Below are 19022 nucleotides of genomic sequence, written 5' to 3' on the forward strand. Positions count from 1 at the left end.
TTCATGTCAGGGTCCCTAGCCAAGACCTCAAACATCATTCATGTGAAAAGCTGTATTAAACCACTTATTTAAAAAAAATTTTTTCCTTAGGATGAGCATGGTGGCTCATGCCTATAATCCCAGCAATTTGGGAGGCCAAGGAGGGTGGATCACCTGAGATCAGGAGTTCAAGACCAGCCTGGTCAATATGGCAAAACTCTGTCTCTACTAAAAATACAAAAATTAGCTGGGTGTGGTGGCGTGTGCCTGTAGTCCCAGCTACCTGGGAGGCTGAGCCAGGAGAATAACTTGAACCCAGAAGGTGGAGGTTGCAGTAAGCCAAGATTAAACCACTGTACTCTAGCCTGGGTGACAGAGCAAGACTCTGTCTCAAAAAAAAAAAAAAATTTTTTTTAATAGAGGCAGGGTCTCACTATATTGTCCAGACTGGTCTCAAACACCTGGGTTTAATTGATCCTTTTGCCACAGCCTCCCAAAGTGTTGGGATTACAGATGTGAGCCACTGTGCCCAGCCAAAAGCACCTGTTTGAATCTCTGTCTCCCCATTATGTGTGAAGACCCTTAAACTATACATGTGTGGTTTCCATTTGTTCCCAATAATAAACAGAGGACCTGACATATGGCAGGGATAATATCTGAGTGGAAATATGGATAAGGACATCATAATAATTGAAAAGAAGAGAGAGAAAGGCTTGGGCTCAGTGCTAAGCATGGGAGAGAGGTAATAAAATCACAGGAAAATTACTGCAAAGGAAGAATAAACAGTACCCATTAACAAACTAATTATGCATAGGAAGAAAACAAATATTCTATGATTTCTAACTTAAAATACTAATTATATAATTTTCAAGAACAGGAAATTGGAAAGTAAAATACAGTAAGTGAAGATAAGAGCAGCATCAAGTTCTTTTGGGGGGAACAAGGAGTTAGGAGGGGAGGAAGATGACCTTCAGGAGCGTCAGGAAGGTGGTCAGTGTTACAGGAAGAACATCCAGGCATAACCGTCCTGGAATCAACAGAAAAGCAAGGGAGGAGCCTAAGACAAAGATCGGAGATAGAGATGGGCATGGCAGTCACAGAATTTGAGTACTGAAAGAAACCTCTGGAAGACATAAAGGCCAACACCCTCATTTTATACATGAGGAAAGAAACTTAGAGGCGTGACTTGTCCAAGGTCATTTGTCAGTAAACAGCATGATAAGAACCAATCCGTATCTTCTAGTTTCTCGGTAAGTGTAATTTCCACTACATCACAGTTGCTTCTAAGCATCTTTATACAAAGGTGGCAACTGAAGCCATGAGATTCTCAGGCAATCAGCATTTTAAGTTACTCTTTCTAGGCTGGGCGCAGTGGCCAATGTGATGGCTATCTCTACTAACAGTATAAAAACTAGCTGGGCATGGTGGCGCGTGCCTATAATCCCAGCTACTAGGGAGGCTGAGGCAGGGGAATCACTTGAACCCAGGAGGCGGAGATTGCAGTGAGCTGAGATTGTGCCACTGCACTCCAGGCTGGGCAACAGAGTGAGACTGTCTCAAAAAAATAAAAATCAGTTACTCTTTGAAGCCTAATGGCAATATCAGGGGACAGTACTATGACGGCAGTGGGCGCTGCTTTACATAGCTAGAATTGTTGCTGAAACAATACTATCCAGTTTTATTGAAACACTTGGACATGATCAGCCTGGTTATTCATGTAAGGTCCAGGATAGCTGCTTTCAAACCCTAAAATTGGACAGAATTCCAATGATCATGTGACATGTTCTCAAGCTTCTGATTTGGGTCTTTTTGAAAAACTGCATTTAATCCATTTCTCTTTACTCATGTAAACGAATTCTGCAAGGTGAGTTTATTATAGTATGTTGATAATGGTATGAACATTACACATGCCTGGAAGTACAACAAATACACCAGTCCAACGGTCTTCACTTTCCTTTTTTGCCCTCCTCTACCTTAGAGCAAACTACTTTACCTAAGAGGCAAAGAAATTAATTCAGAAATGAAAAAAGGCCTTTTCGGTATCAGTTAAAATAACTAGTAGAAGACCGAACAGATCCATATTGTGCTTAATGTAGGAATGTTGGCTTATGTGGCCAAGTTAACAGTTGAACAGAAATCACAACAAATTATAGTAACTCTACTCAATTGTGGTTCTGACCACATAGGATCAGCTCCTCTTCCAGTAATAGCTACTCAGAGACAGTTAACAGTAAGCAATGCAAACACAAACTGAAAAGGTTATCTCTAGCCAGAAAAGAGAGAAACATGAAAGGATACACCTCATTTGTTACAGTTCTACAGTTTCACATGCCTCCCAAATCACTCGAGGCAAGCTAAGCAACATAGGAAGGGTGGATTCCTTAGCAAACTTGAATTATCGATTCCTTAGCAAACTTGAATTATCGGCTGAAAATAGTTACAATTTAGCAAATGTCGGTAATTTGAATATTTCACATTTCAAGGGATACTGAGATTGCAGCTTTATAAGGAACTCCTGCCTTCTCTGCATTTAAATATTGTATCTATTGCTGGCACTGGCCTTTCTTGCCCCAATTCTGCTTCTCTTCTGGGAACTACTTAGCAGCTTTTTCATTATCCCAGCAGTATCTTTCTCTTCCCACCAATGAATTGTATGTCTGTTAGAGGTTTTGTTTCTGCTCCATGGTTCCTCTTTGCAAGACATTCCCTGCTAGTATTCAAAAACATTTTTCTGGATGGACTAGTTGCCAAGTTGGCATTATGGGAATTAGGAAAGCTTAAATAGCTGTACCTTTCTATGAATCATTTGGCTTTAGCTTTTTTCGGAGAAACACTGAATTCTGGGTTACTTTGTGACTGAGTACTCAGGAAAAGTTGCACAATATGGTGAAGAAACAAAAAACTGCTCCTCTAACACATTAAAAAAAGTCCATTTTTCACAACGATTTATCTGGGAGTTTGGTCATGCGCAACCCTCGGATTTATACATTTAGTCTGGAAATGCTCCCTAACTAGAAATCAATACTTCACGTCTTTTTATTCTGAACTCACCAAATACTTTTTTCATGTTTCCCCATCCATTTTCTAAATGCAGTTTTCTGTACTTCTGATGTGCCATTTACATCAGGCCTAAGCAGGGGTCCTGCGTATGCTCTGTCAAAGCTCAGTTGGAACCAACTCTGGGGCATGCAAGGTAAGCAACCGAGGCATGGAAGCGTCCCTGGCCTCTTACCTCCTGCCTGAAAGGAAATCACCAACACTCTGGCCAGTCTGCTGCTGTAAGAGGTAAGAGGAGTCCTGCAGGTAATCAAAAATCTAATCTAAATCAAGGCTTTATCAACCTAAGTTAGCAACTGCAGTTCTACAACTTGTACAAATTCAGACAGTGAAGCAAAGATGCTCCATTTCTGACTCCAGGCAGCACACAGAGGTTGGGCTGCTGGATTTAGAGCTGGGGTTTGGGGTCTTTAGGGCGGGCTGCAAGGAGATCTCCTATAAGAATCTGTAACCAGATCCAGATCAGAATCAAGGGAGCAGCAGCAGCATCACATATCCCATGTATGGTCTCACCACTGCCACTGTGGCAAGAGGACATCCACGTGAGCTACACTAGTGCAGAACTTTCTGTCCTTTCCATCTACTGCTGGTGACTGTTTCATCTCATCTAATGGATAATACAGTTAAATACAACTTAATATAGTTAAATGAGAATGAATGAAGTGAGAAAAAAAGGACCTCCATGAGACACAATGCCACTAGTATTCTGAGAAACACGTATTAGTCCTGAAGGCCTCTACTCCCTCACTTTATATCATCAGTAAGTCCATAAGGGCCCAATTCCTCTTCTGCTTTCTTCTCTTAATGTCTCTAGGACCATCAATCCTGAAGCTACTGCCAAGGTCCCACTCACTCGCTTTCATTTCAGTACCAGAATAACAGAATCCACAAGTTGAAAAAAAATCTGATAGGCCACCAATTCACCCAAAGGTGTGACTCCCTTCAACCACATTCCTGCAAAATGCCTATGCCTGAGTGTGCCCCTCAGGCAGCCAACCCACCCAAAGTGAGCCAATATAGCAGAACCCATTACTGAGGAGTTAGGCCCTTTCTGAATCAAATGTCACACATCCCTGGATAACACAATTCACATTTATCTTGGTTTTGAGTGTATACAGGTACAACCTACCAACAAATGGTGAACAAGTCTACTGAGTCAATAAAGGTAGAGGTGTTCTAAGCCATACAGCTTCTTAATCTAAGTTAATTCTTGGTTATTTCATGTTTATTCACCTCACTGTCCCATCCATTCATGGGAAATTTCAGGGCAAAAGCTAGGGAAGGAGAAACAAGCAAAATAGACAGTTCTAGAGATGTTTCTCTCTCTTTCAGGATCTTTCATAAGCTGTTTGCAAAAAATCTAATAGGAAAAGACTCTATAAACATATGGAAAATTTTCCGCTGTTTCCCTGCGGCAGATATAAAATAGACTTCATAATTTCTGCACCAAAGAGAAATTAAATCTTTAGGACTTTTGTAAAGCTTGGCTCTGAAGAAAAACTTTTTTCATGAAAGGTTTAAACTCCAAAGAACAAGAAAACAGTCTTGCAAACTCTTAAAACAACAGCAGCAGCAACAACAAAAACCAAATTGCTTCCAGAAGAAAACCACCAATGCTCCCACGATCAAAAGTAGGTTAGAATAGATCCATTTCATATTATTTGAGTATTACTTTGATTTTTCTCACCTTGAAGATACATGTCATCCCAATTAACAGAAAATAAACATGAATTTATTGAAATAATTGGGAAATTAAAAATGACAAGAGAAACCATTGCTAGGCACTAATATATTATATAATATGTAACAATTCTTGCTCTTGAAGTTGATGAATTCTGAAAGAAAAATCAAGAAGTATATTAGAAAAATTTTAAACTGCAGTGTGGACTAGCAATTCTGAAATATGAATTGTTTGTTCAAGTATCTTTACTTGTTCAATCTTACAACAAAGTGTGAATAATGCCAAGTCCTGTTTCTCATCGAGAGGTTATTAATGTGAAAATTGGGAAAGCTAGAATAAATCCTGTAATCCTACTGGAATCAGAGGCATCAGCACAAACTCATGGCTTTTAAGACATAACAAGATAGATAAAAAATATGAGAGGTAAGAAAACAGAAATACATAGAAAGAAATAGAGAAAGAGAAAAACAGCTGGAGAGACCGAAAAATAGAGCCAGAGAGAGATGGACAGATAGAACGAGATGTGTGTGTACTGTACTCACATACACTTACTTCCTTGTTGTATCCACTGAGATGGCCTAAAAGCAATGATAGGCTGGGCATGGTGGCTCATGCCTGTAATCCCAGCACTTTGGGAGGCTGAGGCAGGAAGATTGCTAGAGCTCAGGAGTCTGAGACCACCCTGGGCAACATGACAAAATCTTGTCTCTATAAAAGATAGCTGAGTGCAGTGGCACACACTTGTATTCCCAGCTACTCTAAAGGCTGAGGTAGGAGGATCGCCTGAGCCCAGGATGTCAAGGTTGCAGTGAGCCATGATTGTGCCACTGCACTACAGCCTGGGTGACACAGCAAGAACCTGTCTCAAAAATAAAAATTAAAAAAGCAATAAACCAATGGTAATCCGTATACTTAAGTGTCCAGATGTTGGTTTCAAAACACAATTCACCACTAAAAGGGACCAGGACTTCTGGAGAAACAAAATGGTTTTACTGGACTGGCATAAGGAATGTACTAGACGAACCTGGAACATCTCACTGAGCCAGAAAGCAAATAAGTACTCAGGAATAATGGGGAAATGTCAAAAGGACAGAGAAGCCACATTGGGGGCAATTTAAACAACAAAGTAGGCTTAGTAATACATTATAACACACAGAATAAAGTAAGAATTTATGAGTCCACATTGACATAAATAAATGATGAGGGAGAGAAAGCACAGCCTTACAGAAAAACTCTAAATAATGTATAAAAGACATGTTGGAATTAGAACAATCATCTTTGGTTACTACTACTGTAATGATTCAAAGGTAAGAATCACTAAAAATGCTAACACTAGTGGATAAATGTGAAACTGCCTTTGCAGAAATTGTAACAGTGAGAAAATTATGATGGTGAAGGAGATGTGACTTTACCAACTCCATCTTGCCTTTCACCCTCAAACTGCCCTTAGCCATTCCTGCAGTGAGCCAAGCTAACTTTTGGAGACATTTACAGTTTAAATGCTAGTGAAATGAAACCATCTTTGTAAAACTACTGAAAGGACACCAGGTTAGGAGGATGAGAGAGGCCTGAATGCTGCCAGGATGTAGGTGTAGTTAAATGATTACCAGTCACTATTCCAGAGGTCACAAGATTTGTAACTTCACCGTATTTAATATCACTATTATAGAACCTAAGATTGGCCTTCTAAGATGTCTTTTCAGGCTTTTGCATTTCTGAAAACTGGATGGTTCTCTGTTGTCCCTACCTGGAAGTGGACTTAGCACATGAGGACTGTTTTCCACACTTCTATGGGTACATCCTTGGCCAATCAACAGTACCCATTCCCGAGCCCCCTGCCCACCAAACTATCCTTGAAAAATCCTAGCCTCTGAACTGACAAAGAGGCTGATTTGAGTAATAGTAAAACTCCTGTCCTCTGTTTAGTCAGCTCTATGTGTATTAAATTCTTTCTCTATTCCAATTCCCTTGTCTTGATAAATTGGTTCTATCTGGACAACAAGCAAGATGAACCCATTAGATGGTTACAAATGCATAATGAGAAACATATTTACATAGTATCAAAATATGTATCTATTAAATGACTGGAGAGAAATGATTAACTTTTCAATAAAGAACCAGGCAGACATCATCTTACCAAGTGATCAGATTTAACAACACCAGCATGGGCAAAACTGACATTTGGTGCCTCCTCATATGAGGCACTGAGAAGGATACACAGCACTTGTGTGGTCTTCTTGCTACAAATGCAGAGCCTGAACTTAATCCTAAAGAAACACTGGACACATTCAAACTAAGGGACATTCTGCAGAATAACTAACCTGTGCTCTTCAAAAATATCAAGGTCATAAAGGACAAGGAGAGATTAGAGAGTTGTTTCAGATTAAAGAAGACTTTAAAAAATGGCAATAAAATGCAATGTAATTTTGGATTGAATTTTGGACCATAAAAACAAATTTTTTTCTGTGATTATAAAGGCTATCAGTGAGAAACTGATTAAATGTGAATGTCTAGAAATTTGATAATAATTAGACATCAACATTATATTCCAGATTTTTATAATTATGTTATGGCTATGCACTGTTTTTCAGTAAATATTCTGTTAAGTATTTGGAGCCAAAGGGCATCATGTCCTCAAATGACTCCTAAATGGTTCAGAATAAAAATGTGTATGAATGTATGGAGTGGGCAGGGATAAAATAATAAAGTTTATATGGTAAAATCTTACATTCGGGGAACTGGGTAACACATGGAAAATCTTTGTACTATTTTTGCAACTTTTTGTAAAGTTTGAAATTATTGCAAAATAAAAAGTTTTTTCAATGTTATTTGTTCACAGCAACTAGGAAAATTACACTCATTCAGTTCTCATCATTAGCTTCTTGTGATGAACTGAAATCATGTTATAACAATAACTCAGCATAACAAAGAACAAATCATAATAATGATTATGATTATACTGGCAGCTGTAAATGAGATGAAAATCATCTGTTGTCCAGCCCCCCTCTTTTCAAAATTACCTATAAAATAAGTAAACTTTAGGCCAGGTGCAGTCGCGCATGTCTGTAATCCCAGCACTTTAGGAGGCCAAGGTGGGAGAATCACTTGAGCCCAGGAGTTCAAGACCAGCCTGGCCAAAATGGTGAAACCTTGACTATCCTAAAAACACAAAAATTAGCCAAGCATGATGGTACAAGCCTGTGATCCCAGATATTCAAGAGGCCGAGGCACAAAAATTGCTTGCACCTGGCAGGTGGAGGTTGTAATGTGTGAAGATTATGCCACTGCATTTCAGCCTGTGTGACAGGGCAAGACTCTGTCTTAAAAAATAATAATGATAATAAAATACGTAAACTCTAGAGTTAATAAACAACTTGGAAGCAGTTGTTTAGTGAAATGTATAGTGAAAAAGTACTCTTTTAACCCTAATTCAGGAAGCTACTGACATTAGATAAATTATCAAATTCCTCTGGGCCACAGTTTATTCATCTGAAAAATGATGGGGTTCCATCAGATTTGAATTCTATTCATTAGATCTATTCATAACTTCTCTAGGAGAAACAGGACTTCTCATTACTCACACTACATGGTCTATTCTAATTCTTACATCACCAGAATCTAGAAATGAATTTCATGATAAAAATACTGGTTGCAGCCAGCGTGGTGGCTCACACCTGTAATCCCAGCACTTTGGGAGGCTGAGGCAGGCAAATCATGAAGTCAGCAGTTCGAGACCAGCCTGGCCAGCATAGTGAAACCCCCATCTCTACTAAAGATACAAAAAATTAGCCAGGTGTGGTGGCATGCGCTTGTAATCGAGCTACTTGGCAGGCTGAGGCAAGAGAATTGCTTGAACCCGGGAGGCAGAGGTTTCAGTGAGCCGAGATCGTGCCATTGTACTCCAGCCTGGGTGAAGGGGTGACATTGTCTCAGAAAGAAAAAAAAAAAAATACTGGTTGCTTGTTTTAAAACTTAAGAGTAAAATACGGATCTCATTTGAACCAAATCTTGAAGTTCAAATACAACAACTAACTGAATATTAAGTATTTATTAACTATCCAATATTGGGGCTTAGGACATACCACTCCAAAACATGACTGAAGGAGACCAGAATATGCAACCCCAAAATATGCCTCTGTTGCACATGATTTTGAGAAAGTGCAGACACAGGAGTAGCTCTGAAAAGTGGCCTTTTGTAAGATAAATTTGTGCCTCTACTTATTGTTAGACTCAAGCAATCCTCCTGCCTCAGCCTCCCAAAGTGATGGGATTATAGGTGTGAACCACTGTACCTGGCCCATTATCCTGTTAAAACAAACAAACAAAAAACCACTTTAACTGGGAGGCCATTAGGCTGAGGTAACTCCAGAGCTTTAAGGTCCCACATAAGCAAACTGAAGTCCAATGTAAACAGTAAAACCATACTGGACTTTACCAATCAGAAACTGCCAACTATTCCCTAACTAGGAGCTTTCTGCTCTAACCAATTAAAATGTCTTTTGTCTTACATTCATGTTCAGCCTATAAAAGCTCACTGCCCTTGTTGCTGCAATGGGGCTCACTAACCTCCAATGATTCGGAATGCTGCCTAATTCATGAGTCATTCTTTGCAAAGAAATAAACTCTTTCCTTTTTCTTTCTCTTTTGAAACAGGGTCTCACTCACAACACCCAGGCTGGAGTGCAGTGGCACGATCATGGCTCACTGCAGCCTCAACTTCCCAGGTTCAAGTGATTCCCTCACCTCAGCCTCCAGAAGAGCTTAGATGACAGGCATGCAGCACCATGCCCGGCTAATTCTTTGTAGAGGTGGTGTTTTGCCATGTTCCCCAAGCTGGTCTCAAACTCCTGGGCTCAAGTGATCTGCCCACCTTGGTCTCCCAAAGTGCTGGGATTACAGATGCAAGCCACTGTGCCTTGTCCAACTCTTTAATATTTTAACATGCCTAGGTTTATCTCTTAATGATCCTAATTCTTTCCCCCATCTTAGACCCCAAAGTGTATGACCCCAGGCCTGGATTATATTTGGTTGCTCAGTTATTTCTTATGGTCAGGAAAATCAGGATTTCCTTGTGCTTTTGATTTCAGTAGCTCAGCCACCTTGACCAATAAGCACATCCACATATCTGGATTCTCAGACCACTGGGCACTGAAACATAGCAGTTAATCTCCATACCCATGGCAGGGAAATAACACGCATCACATCTTTTAAAATATAATATACACAATGAGATCATTTCAGTAATTTTAGTATTATTCTAGAGACAATTTAGTGGTACCTTAAACACAATTAATTTCCATATAGATATTATTTACTTTTCAGCTAGAATTAATAAAATTAGGCAAGTGATTTAATTATTTTATCCAAATTAATAATAATGTTTTGTTTTAGATACTGTTATTAGAACAGTAGGCTGTGACATGTAATTATTTAACACTTTAAAAATCAACAAATAAAGCAAATAATTTTTGTAGTGGTTACTCACCTGAGAGCTCTTGCCACATTTGGCATCTCCTGAGACAATCACGATTTGATTTTGAAGCAGGTTCTCCATAAAGGAGTATTTTTCTTTCCATATAGGAAGATCTTCTCTTTCCTTCAAAAGTTTATAATAACGTGATGAATATGGCAATCCATCAAAGGGGTTAAGTTCCAAATCCTCACAGGCCAAAACCCCTTCCTCATCCCCGTCGCTGGAATCCAGGGATTCAGGAAAATAGCGTTTTTCAGAGGCAGAGTTTGGACACTGCAGCTCCTCTTCTTCCATCTTGTCCAATAGTGAGCTCAGGCAGCTGACATTCCACAGGCAAGTGTCTCCGATCAGTAACCCACTGCAAACAGGGCTGAAAAGCCTACTTATACAAACCCGTATTTCTCAACCTCTAAGACTTCAGTTCAAGGTTTTTGCAAGTTAAATTCCTCAAACCTGCATCTGTTCTTCATTGCTGTGTTACCCACTGCGCTGGCTCACTACAGCACTCTTCGGCATTGTAAATGATCGTCAATAAACCACACTAAGAAACAAACACAAAGAGTAAGGAAAATTAGGAACACATACAAGTTAAAAAGAAAATGCACAGGCATTCAAATGAAAAGCATTATTATTTTTTTCTCTGTTAACAGGTTTCTGTCATTTCTGCTGCCTGCGTAAAAGAACAGGAATAATTTAGGCTGGTGTTTAAAGTTTGGTCAGTTCCAGTATTTCCTGGCTGGTTCAGAAAATGATTCTGCACTGGGCCTCGTGCTCTCTGCTTGACCTCTATCACAGGCTCTGAGTCTTGATCAACTGTGAATGGAAAGCAACAGGAGGGACAGGATTGTGATTGTGAGGCTAATCAATCACATGGTCACCTAATCCCATGTTAAAAGAGGAGCTGGACCCTATAAAAGGAAAGAACTGTGAAGGCCTGGTGAGTGTTCCTCTAACACTGCCTATAGGAAAGTCTATTATTAAGAAATCCTTTAGTTTAATGAAAAACATTTTTTAAACTTTTCATTTTGTTTTTGCTAATGTCAGTCTAGAAAGCCAAGTGAGGGGAGTGAATTTATTATTTCCTTTCATATATGGTTATGGCTGGTTATTTATTTATTTACTTATATTTAGAGACAGGGTCTCACTCTTTCACCCAGGCTGGATGCAGTGGCGCGATCATGGCTCACTGCAGTCTCAACCTCTCAGGCTCGAGTGATCTGCGTGCCTCAGCCTCCTGAGTAGCTGGGACTACAGGTGTACACCACTATGCCTAGCTAATTTCTGTATTTTTTTGTAGAGACAGAGTTTTGCCATGTTGCCCAGGCTAGTCTCAAACTCCTGGACTCAAGTGATGTGTCCTCCTCGGCCTCCCAAATTGCTGAGATTACAAATGTGAGCCACTGTACCCAGCTGGCTGGCTTGTCCCAAGTAGAGTTCTTAAAAATTCATCTGAAAGCCAGTGTTTCAAAATTAAAATGGAATTATAAAGGCATAAGAGAAATGTAATATGGATTCACTTCGAACTCTTCACTGCCTCATAAGGTGACAGTTAGACCCACAGAATGGAAGCATGGTAGCTTGAGATCACAGCACAAACTAACTTTGGGAAGGTATCCAAGAATCAGAAAATTCTACTGCTTAAGAGAAGTTAAATTTTAATTTTATATTCAATTTTTCTTTTGTTCTGATTAGAATCTCTTCCAAGGGTTCTCAGCCTACATGTAAATTAAATTGCTATTAAATATTATAACCAATGATTGCCTTAGGGACTATTTCTCAACTGTTTTACCTTAAAAAAAGAACAGCTATTATTTTTACCAAACAGAAATGTTTCCCTTAATTTATAATACTCCCTAAGAGTGTAATAATCTTATAATTACAGTAAAATCTTACTTCTAAAGCATTGATCACTTTGAACCCTGAGGAAATAATCAAGTTTTCTAAATAGTCTTCTTTCTAAAGACCTGAGACTTACCTGGCCCCTTCATCACATATTATGCAATGTATCCGCACACATTAGCCTTACAATCTCTCTGTTATGGTGGAATTAAAGATGGCCACAGATTATTTGCCACTGTTCCAAATGGAGGAGTAGAGTCTACTTCCTTTCCCCCTGAATCTGAGCTGGCTCTGTGACTCACTATGACCAAAATAATGCAGTGAAGTGATACTGAATCACTTCCAAGATATTCCCATGCTTCAAACACTCCCCTTTGGAACCAGCTGTCATTTTGTGAGGTACCCAAGCCCAAGTCACCAGGAAGAGACAAAAGCTGAACTTCCAGTCCACAGCAGCACAAACCTCCAACCATGTGAACAAGCTAAGATGAACAGACCAGTTGAGCCTCCAGATGACTGTAATCCCAGCCAACACCACACTGAGCAGAAGCAGCACCCACAGTAGCCAACACAACCCAAAGTATCATGAGAGATGACAAACAGTCACTGTTTTTGTAAGCTACTAATTTCCAGGGTGGTTTGACTTGCAGAAACAGATAACCAAATTTCTGCCTTCTTAAATAAACTATACTCACAATTTAACCTTTTCATCATGACTCAAGGTCACTATTACATCAGTTACCAAAACAGAATAATGTCCTCAGATCTACAGAGGCCAAAGACCAGACTGCTGCCCTGGAGCCCTGCTCTTCTCTGGGGACTCAGAACCCATGCCACAGTGTGGCACCTTATCTTGCGAGGCTCTTCTCTGCCTTTCTCATCTGCTCTCCTAATTGGTGCATTAGAAGCCACACAAGCCTGTTTGACAGACATATTTGTAAAGCTTGAATCCACAAAGGACTCTACCATCGAATCCAATAAGTCTAAGGGGCAAAGCTATGACATTTATAGACTTTGGAATATCTATTTGGACTGCTCAGAGGGACTTTTTGCTGCTATATGGTTTGGATTTCCGATTTGAAGGGTGGAGTGGCTGAGACCCAACTAGAGGCCGAGTTTTGGGCCCACTGACTCTGGTACACCTCTTCTCATTCATACACCTCTCCTCATTCATCTTGCAACTGGGGTAAGCCATGTAAATGTTTTTTCCTAGAGGTAATTAAATAGGCACAAAAGATCCATGTCCTGGCCTTTGACAAATTTGACAGTACTAGTCTAAAGAAAGAGAAACAAATAATATAGTAGGTTAGATGTCACTCAAAATAAAGTTTAGTCACTGTTTTCAGTATAAACTACATTCTACTACAAGAAATTTAAATCTGAAAACCTGACATTTGCTCCTTCCAAAGCTATCATACATGTATATTGTAGACTGTATACTTTGTCAAGGAAAGCCAATTGAAATGAATTTATTACAGCTCTCAAACAAGCATCCACGAAAATAATACATATCTAATTAACAGACATCCTTAACAGGGTAGATTCAGAAGTCGATGTAAGATGAAGCTATGCCTTAGTCATTTATGTGTTTGGCTCTGGTCCAGTAATTCTGGAAATACAGTTCACAGAATGGAAAGGCAAAGTCTGCAAGACATGAAGTGAAGCAAAAGCATTAATTTGTCCTGAGTAAATTCTTATGTTTCACCATTTCAGTGCTCCTCTTTCATGTTTTGTGTGTGTGTGTGTGTGTGTGTTCAAGTCAATATTACTGCACAATTTTCACCTATCAAATTCCCAAATATACAATGTTAGCACTTGGTAGACATCTGGAAGTTTCTCAATGCCCAGTCCTGGACCTCTCTTCTCTTTTCTCTCTTTAATAGGGCCTGAGTAGTCTCATCTCATCTCATGGCTTTAGTGCCATCCATACGTGGATGCATGGGCTATATGTCCTTAGGACCCATTGATCTAAACTTTAGTCTCGTATTCAACTACCTACACATCATCTCCCACTTGAATATTTCATAGGAAACTCAGACTTTACATGCCTGCAACTGAGCTCCCAACACATACTCCAAAGCCACAAAGCTGGTCCCTCCAATCTCAGTTAATTTCTTTCTGCCAACTGCTCAGACTGAAATATTTGAAGTTACCCTTGACTTTTCTCTATCTTAAATCCCACATCTGATCCTTTGACTGGTGCAGTATGTAGAATGGCCTCCAAAGTTGTGCTTGTGGGAATCCCTGGAACCTATGAATATGTACTTTGCATGGCAAAAGAGACTCTGCAGATGTGATTAAATTAAGAACCTTGAGATTGGAAGATTATCCTGGACTATCCTGGTGAGCCCAATCTAATTACATGAGTCTTAAGATCAGAGGACCTTTTCTAGTCATAGCCAGAGGAAAATATGACTATGGAAGAAGATCGGAGGGATGCGATGTTGCAGGCTTTGAAGGTGGAGGAAGAGGCCACTGCCAATGAATGATGTGGGTGACCTCTAGGAGCTGGAAAAGGCAAGGAAACAGATTCTCTCCTAGAATTTCCGGAAAGGAACACAGTCCTCATGGTACCTTGATTATAGCCCAGTGAGACTGACAAATGACTTCTGATCTACAAAGCTGTAAGACAATAAATTAACACTTGATTTGTGATTATTTCTTACAGATAATTTCTTATCGACTATATACTTTGTCAGCTTTCTTACAGGAGCAATAGAAAACTAATCTATTCAATCATGTCAGTTCTGCCTTCGAAAAATATCAAGTGCCCCATAACCTTTACTGTGAACACTTGGTCCAGCACCTATCCCCTCTCACCTGGATTACTACAATAGCTTCCTAACTGGCCTTCTTCTTCTACCTTTATCCCCTTATAGTCAAGTCTGAACCCTACAGTCAGAGTTATCCTGTTACAGTCAGCTCATATCTCCTCCACTCAAATCTCCAATGCTTCTCATCACTCTGAGGAAAAACCAAAATCCTTAAGAGGACAAACAATCCCTGTATGATCTGGACCCATCGCCTCACCACTCTCATTTGCAACAGCTCCTACTTCACTCAGTCTTCCCTAGCCTTATGGCTCCCTTGCTATTCCTCAAACACCATGGCACATCCTGCCTCTTGGACTGGTGCTTACCCTTCTGTATGTATGAAATGTTCCTCTCTCAGATATCCAAATGGCTAGCTTCCTCATTGCATAAAGGTCTTCACCAAATGTCACCTCAGTAAGAGCTTCCCTGGCCCCCCTATCTAAACTTTTACCACTCTCCCACACTCCTGGAAACCACTTCCTAACCTCTTTAACTGCTTCATTTTTTCTCCTCAACACCACCACCTAACATTATGTGTGTGTGTGTGTGTGTGTGTGTGTGTGTGTGTGTGTGTGTATATATATATATATATATATTTCCTTCTTTGTTTTCTGTTCACTGGAAATGTGAGCTCCACTGGAATGTGAGCTCCATGAAGAGGGGCTTAGTGTCTCCACTGCAGTCTATCTTGCATACAGTTGCACCTTTGCCATTTCACTCTGATTTAAGTTCAAGGCAGCTTACTACTGCTGCATAGCGTTTAAACACTTCTATCAGGAATTCACGGTTTTTTGGATTTACATGACTTTTTTGTTCCCTTTCATTTATGATATATGATAGACTCTTGCTATGCTTAGAATTCTTTAAGACTTACAAATCCACAAATTGGAATATTTGTAGAGGCTCTTGGTCTTCCCTTGAATCATAAACCCAAACTCCAAATTAACTCCTTTTCAACATTTATTTAAGCTGCTTTCTCATGATCAATTCAGAAGAGTTCTCATGTTGCAGAGTGACAAAGCTGCACTGAGATTCATGTATCACGCTCTAGCAGATCACTGATCTTTCTGGGACTGCCTGTAAATTACAGATACTGAGGAGGCAATATCCTCATGTACGAGGGGACTCTTGAACCATTTGTAACTAGTGATTATCTTTACCCCATGTCTTTCTCTTTACTTATACTGTTACTGGAGCTATACCTTCTTCACTGGTAATTTCTACTCTTAAATCCAAATATAGTGGGTGCATAATTAACAATTATGGGTTGAGTAAACAATGAATAAATAATGAATGAGTCATTTTCTGTCCTTTAGGGATTATATGCTTTTTAGAGCAACATCTGATTGTATTTTATCAACATCATTCATAATCTAATAGGTTTTCTGTGTCCTCAGGTTTTCTCATCCATAATGCCTATTACCTATTCAACCAATACTTGAGTGCCTACTATGTGTCTGCAATGTGAACATGGTAGGAAGATAGTTTGAACAGGCAGGTCTGGTTATGGTGGGGTGTGGAAACAGAAATTCTTTGTCTCTGACATGTAGATTCAATCTTACAGGAAATTATCTAAAAAAAGGCAAATGTGGCTGGTACATAATAGGAGAGAAAGGGAGACTCTGGTACAAAATGAGTTCAAAGATGAGATAGGGGCCAGATTACAAAATACCTGATATGCTATGGTAAAAAAGTTGATTTAAGTGCCATGTGTCTAACTTACCTAGTCATTTCTTGATCAAAATTTCATTTTTTATTCTTTCTGTTTTACCTTACAGTTCTCTTAAATTTCATGTTACTCTATTTTCTTTATTTTACATTACATTTTTGTGTGTGTGCATTTCAAAAAATTTTAGAAATAGGGACAGAGTCTCACTATGTTGTCCAGGCTGTATTCAACTCCTGGGCTCAAGTGATCTTCCTGCCTCAGCCTTCCAAGTAGCTGGAACTACAGGTGCACGCCACCATGCCTGCCTTATATTCTTTAATATTATCTATAATCTTTCTAACGCCCACCTTCCATTTTCTTAAGTCATTAGTGAGATTAGGTTCTAAGAGAGCTGCTAACAGTATATGACAAATGGCACAAAAAAAGTGATTACGAGCGGATGCACCAAGCACAGCAATAAAAGAAACCAATAAACCTACTTTCATGCAAAACATTCTAAGAAATATTTAAAATAAAATAACATTTCTTGACGTGAACATTTTGCATTGTTTTCCTTTTTCCCTAAGCCCACTCACCAGTAAATTAGTCTGCAAAAATAAATCTTTCATGATCTAATTCATAGTTTGCAAATCCTATACTATATACCTATTTATACCTTGTCTTTTAAAAATTATGTTTATATTACTCCAAAATCTGTTTCAATATTATCTATTTGAACAATGCATTTTTTTTTAAATTAAAGATGGGGGTCTTACTCTGTCATCCAGGCTGGAGTGCAGTGGCACGATCATAGCTCACTGCAACCTCAAACTTCTGGGCTCAAGTGATCATCCTGCCTCAGTCTCTCAAGTAGTGGCACTATAGGAACACACCACCATGCCCGGCTAATTTTTTATTTTTTGTAGAGATGGTGTCTCCTTATGTCGCCCAGGCTGGCAACGAATTTTTTGAGGAAGAATTTGTACTCATTTAGTCAAAACTTTATTAACATTTTAATATTTATTTAACGTCTCTTCATATTCTATGGAACAATCAATCATTTATAATTCAAATGTTTGTACAAAGGATGAAATAATAAATCAGTAATTTAAAAAAACACTTAAGGATGAATCTTCTACCATACTAATCATTAAAAGTTAAAATTTTGTGATTATATCTAAAACTCAGATATTCCCTAGTATTGCAGGTTTCTCAATCTCCTAGAAGATTTAAACACTATCTTAATGAAGCAAACTCTGAACTTGATTGTGATAGTATAATGCTGAAAAAGTAAAAGGTATTCATTCTGTCCTGGCTGGGTGTGGTGACTCCTGCCTGTAATCCCAGCACTTTGGTAGGCTGAGGCAGGTGGATCACTTGAGGTCAGGAGTTCAAGATTGGCCTGGCCAACACAGTGAAACCCAGTCTCTACTAAAAAGACAAAAATTAGCTGGGCATGGCGGTGGGTGCCTGAAATCTCAGCTACTCAGAAGGCGGAGGCAGGAGAATCGCTTAAATCTGGGAGGCACAGGTTGCAGTGAGCCAGATTGCATCACTGCACTGAGTCTGGGTGACAGAGTAACACTCTGTCTCAAATAAAAATCAAAATAATAAATAAATAATTCTGTCCTTTTGCGGGAGCAGCTTAGCAAAAGGAAATATCTATCTATATTGAAATCGTTGAAACCAAGCTACAACACTACTGTTGCAAACATTCACTGTATATATGCAACACATGTATTTGGATTTTCACATATTTCCTCTTGCAGGTTTACAGTAGACTTCCTAGAAGCAAGTTTAATTTCTGAGCCATAGTGGCAACTCCTGCAAATAAGATACAGGGCTTTGCACAAACTATGTGATCAATAAATATCTGCTAAACCCATAAACACTGTAATTGTTATAATGTTTAGAAAAAAGAAAGTGAATGAGGTATTATGAGTGAGTAATAACGTCTTCAGGATCAAGGGTTATTATTTTTTGGAGTTCAGGATCATCGTGCTACTCCATGTCTACTCTAGTGCTGGTTTATCAACTCACTGCTTCCTACACTGAAGAGGTCCTCCTATTTAAAAAAAGTCAGCAGAACTATACAGTACGTTTAGTGACATCGCCTATTTACATTCTGGTACAAGCTCCTGATCTCACTGCAAACCAGTAAGTCTGCACTGGCACTGATCTGCAGGCTATATTTTGAGAAGCATGGTTCCATACTACAACTATAGCTGGACTAGTAATGATGATAATTCTACCAATTAGCATTTATAGAGTGATTACTGCACACCAGATGCTTTGTTCAGCACTTAAGCACTTTACATGGTTTATTTCATTTAAACTGTTAAGGACTCCATGAGGGTTTACTTTATTATTTCCATTTTTTCAAGTGAGGAAATGTAAGCCTTTGGAGGTTTGGTTAATTTATACAGCTCCTAGAAGATCATCTGTGGGAGAGCAGGTGCTTGAAGTCAGGCAGTGTGATCTCTGCTCAACCCCAGTTAGGTGGACAGTATATATGCTTTACCATATAACCAT

The 19022-nt window shown here is 39.2% G+C and overlaps 1 protein-coding gene across 5 annotated transcripts in view; it reads right to left on the reverse strand.

Annotated features, from left to right (window-relative positions):
• The window catches only part of DHX32 (DEAH-box helicase 32 (putative)), a 62478-nt gene that overhangs the window by 30911 nt on the left and 12545 nt on the right, over window positions 1–19022 (reverse strand). For all 5 annotated transcript variants that reach the window (XM_074383074.1, XM_039464975.2, XM_039464976.2 and 2 more), the window contains one exon: window positions 10203–10731. In XM_074383074.1, the coding sequence (XP_074239175.1) occupies window positions 10203–10484 (282 nt within the window). In that variant the 5' untranslated portion in view covers window positions 10485–10731. The remainder of the gene's footprint in view (window positions 1–10202; window positions 10732–19022) is intronic.

The sequence above is a fragment of the Saimiri boliviensis genome, chromosome 12 (assembly GCF_048565385.1).
Source record: "Saimiri boliviensis isolate mSaiBol1 chromosome 12, mSaiBol1.pri, whole genome shotgun sequence".
NCBI classification, from domain to species: Eukaryota; Metazoa; Chordata; class Mammalia; order Primates; family Cebidae; genus Saimiri; species Saimiri boliviensis.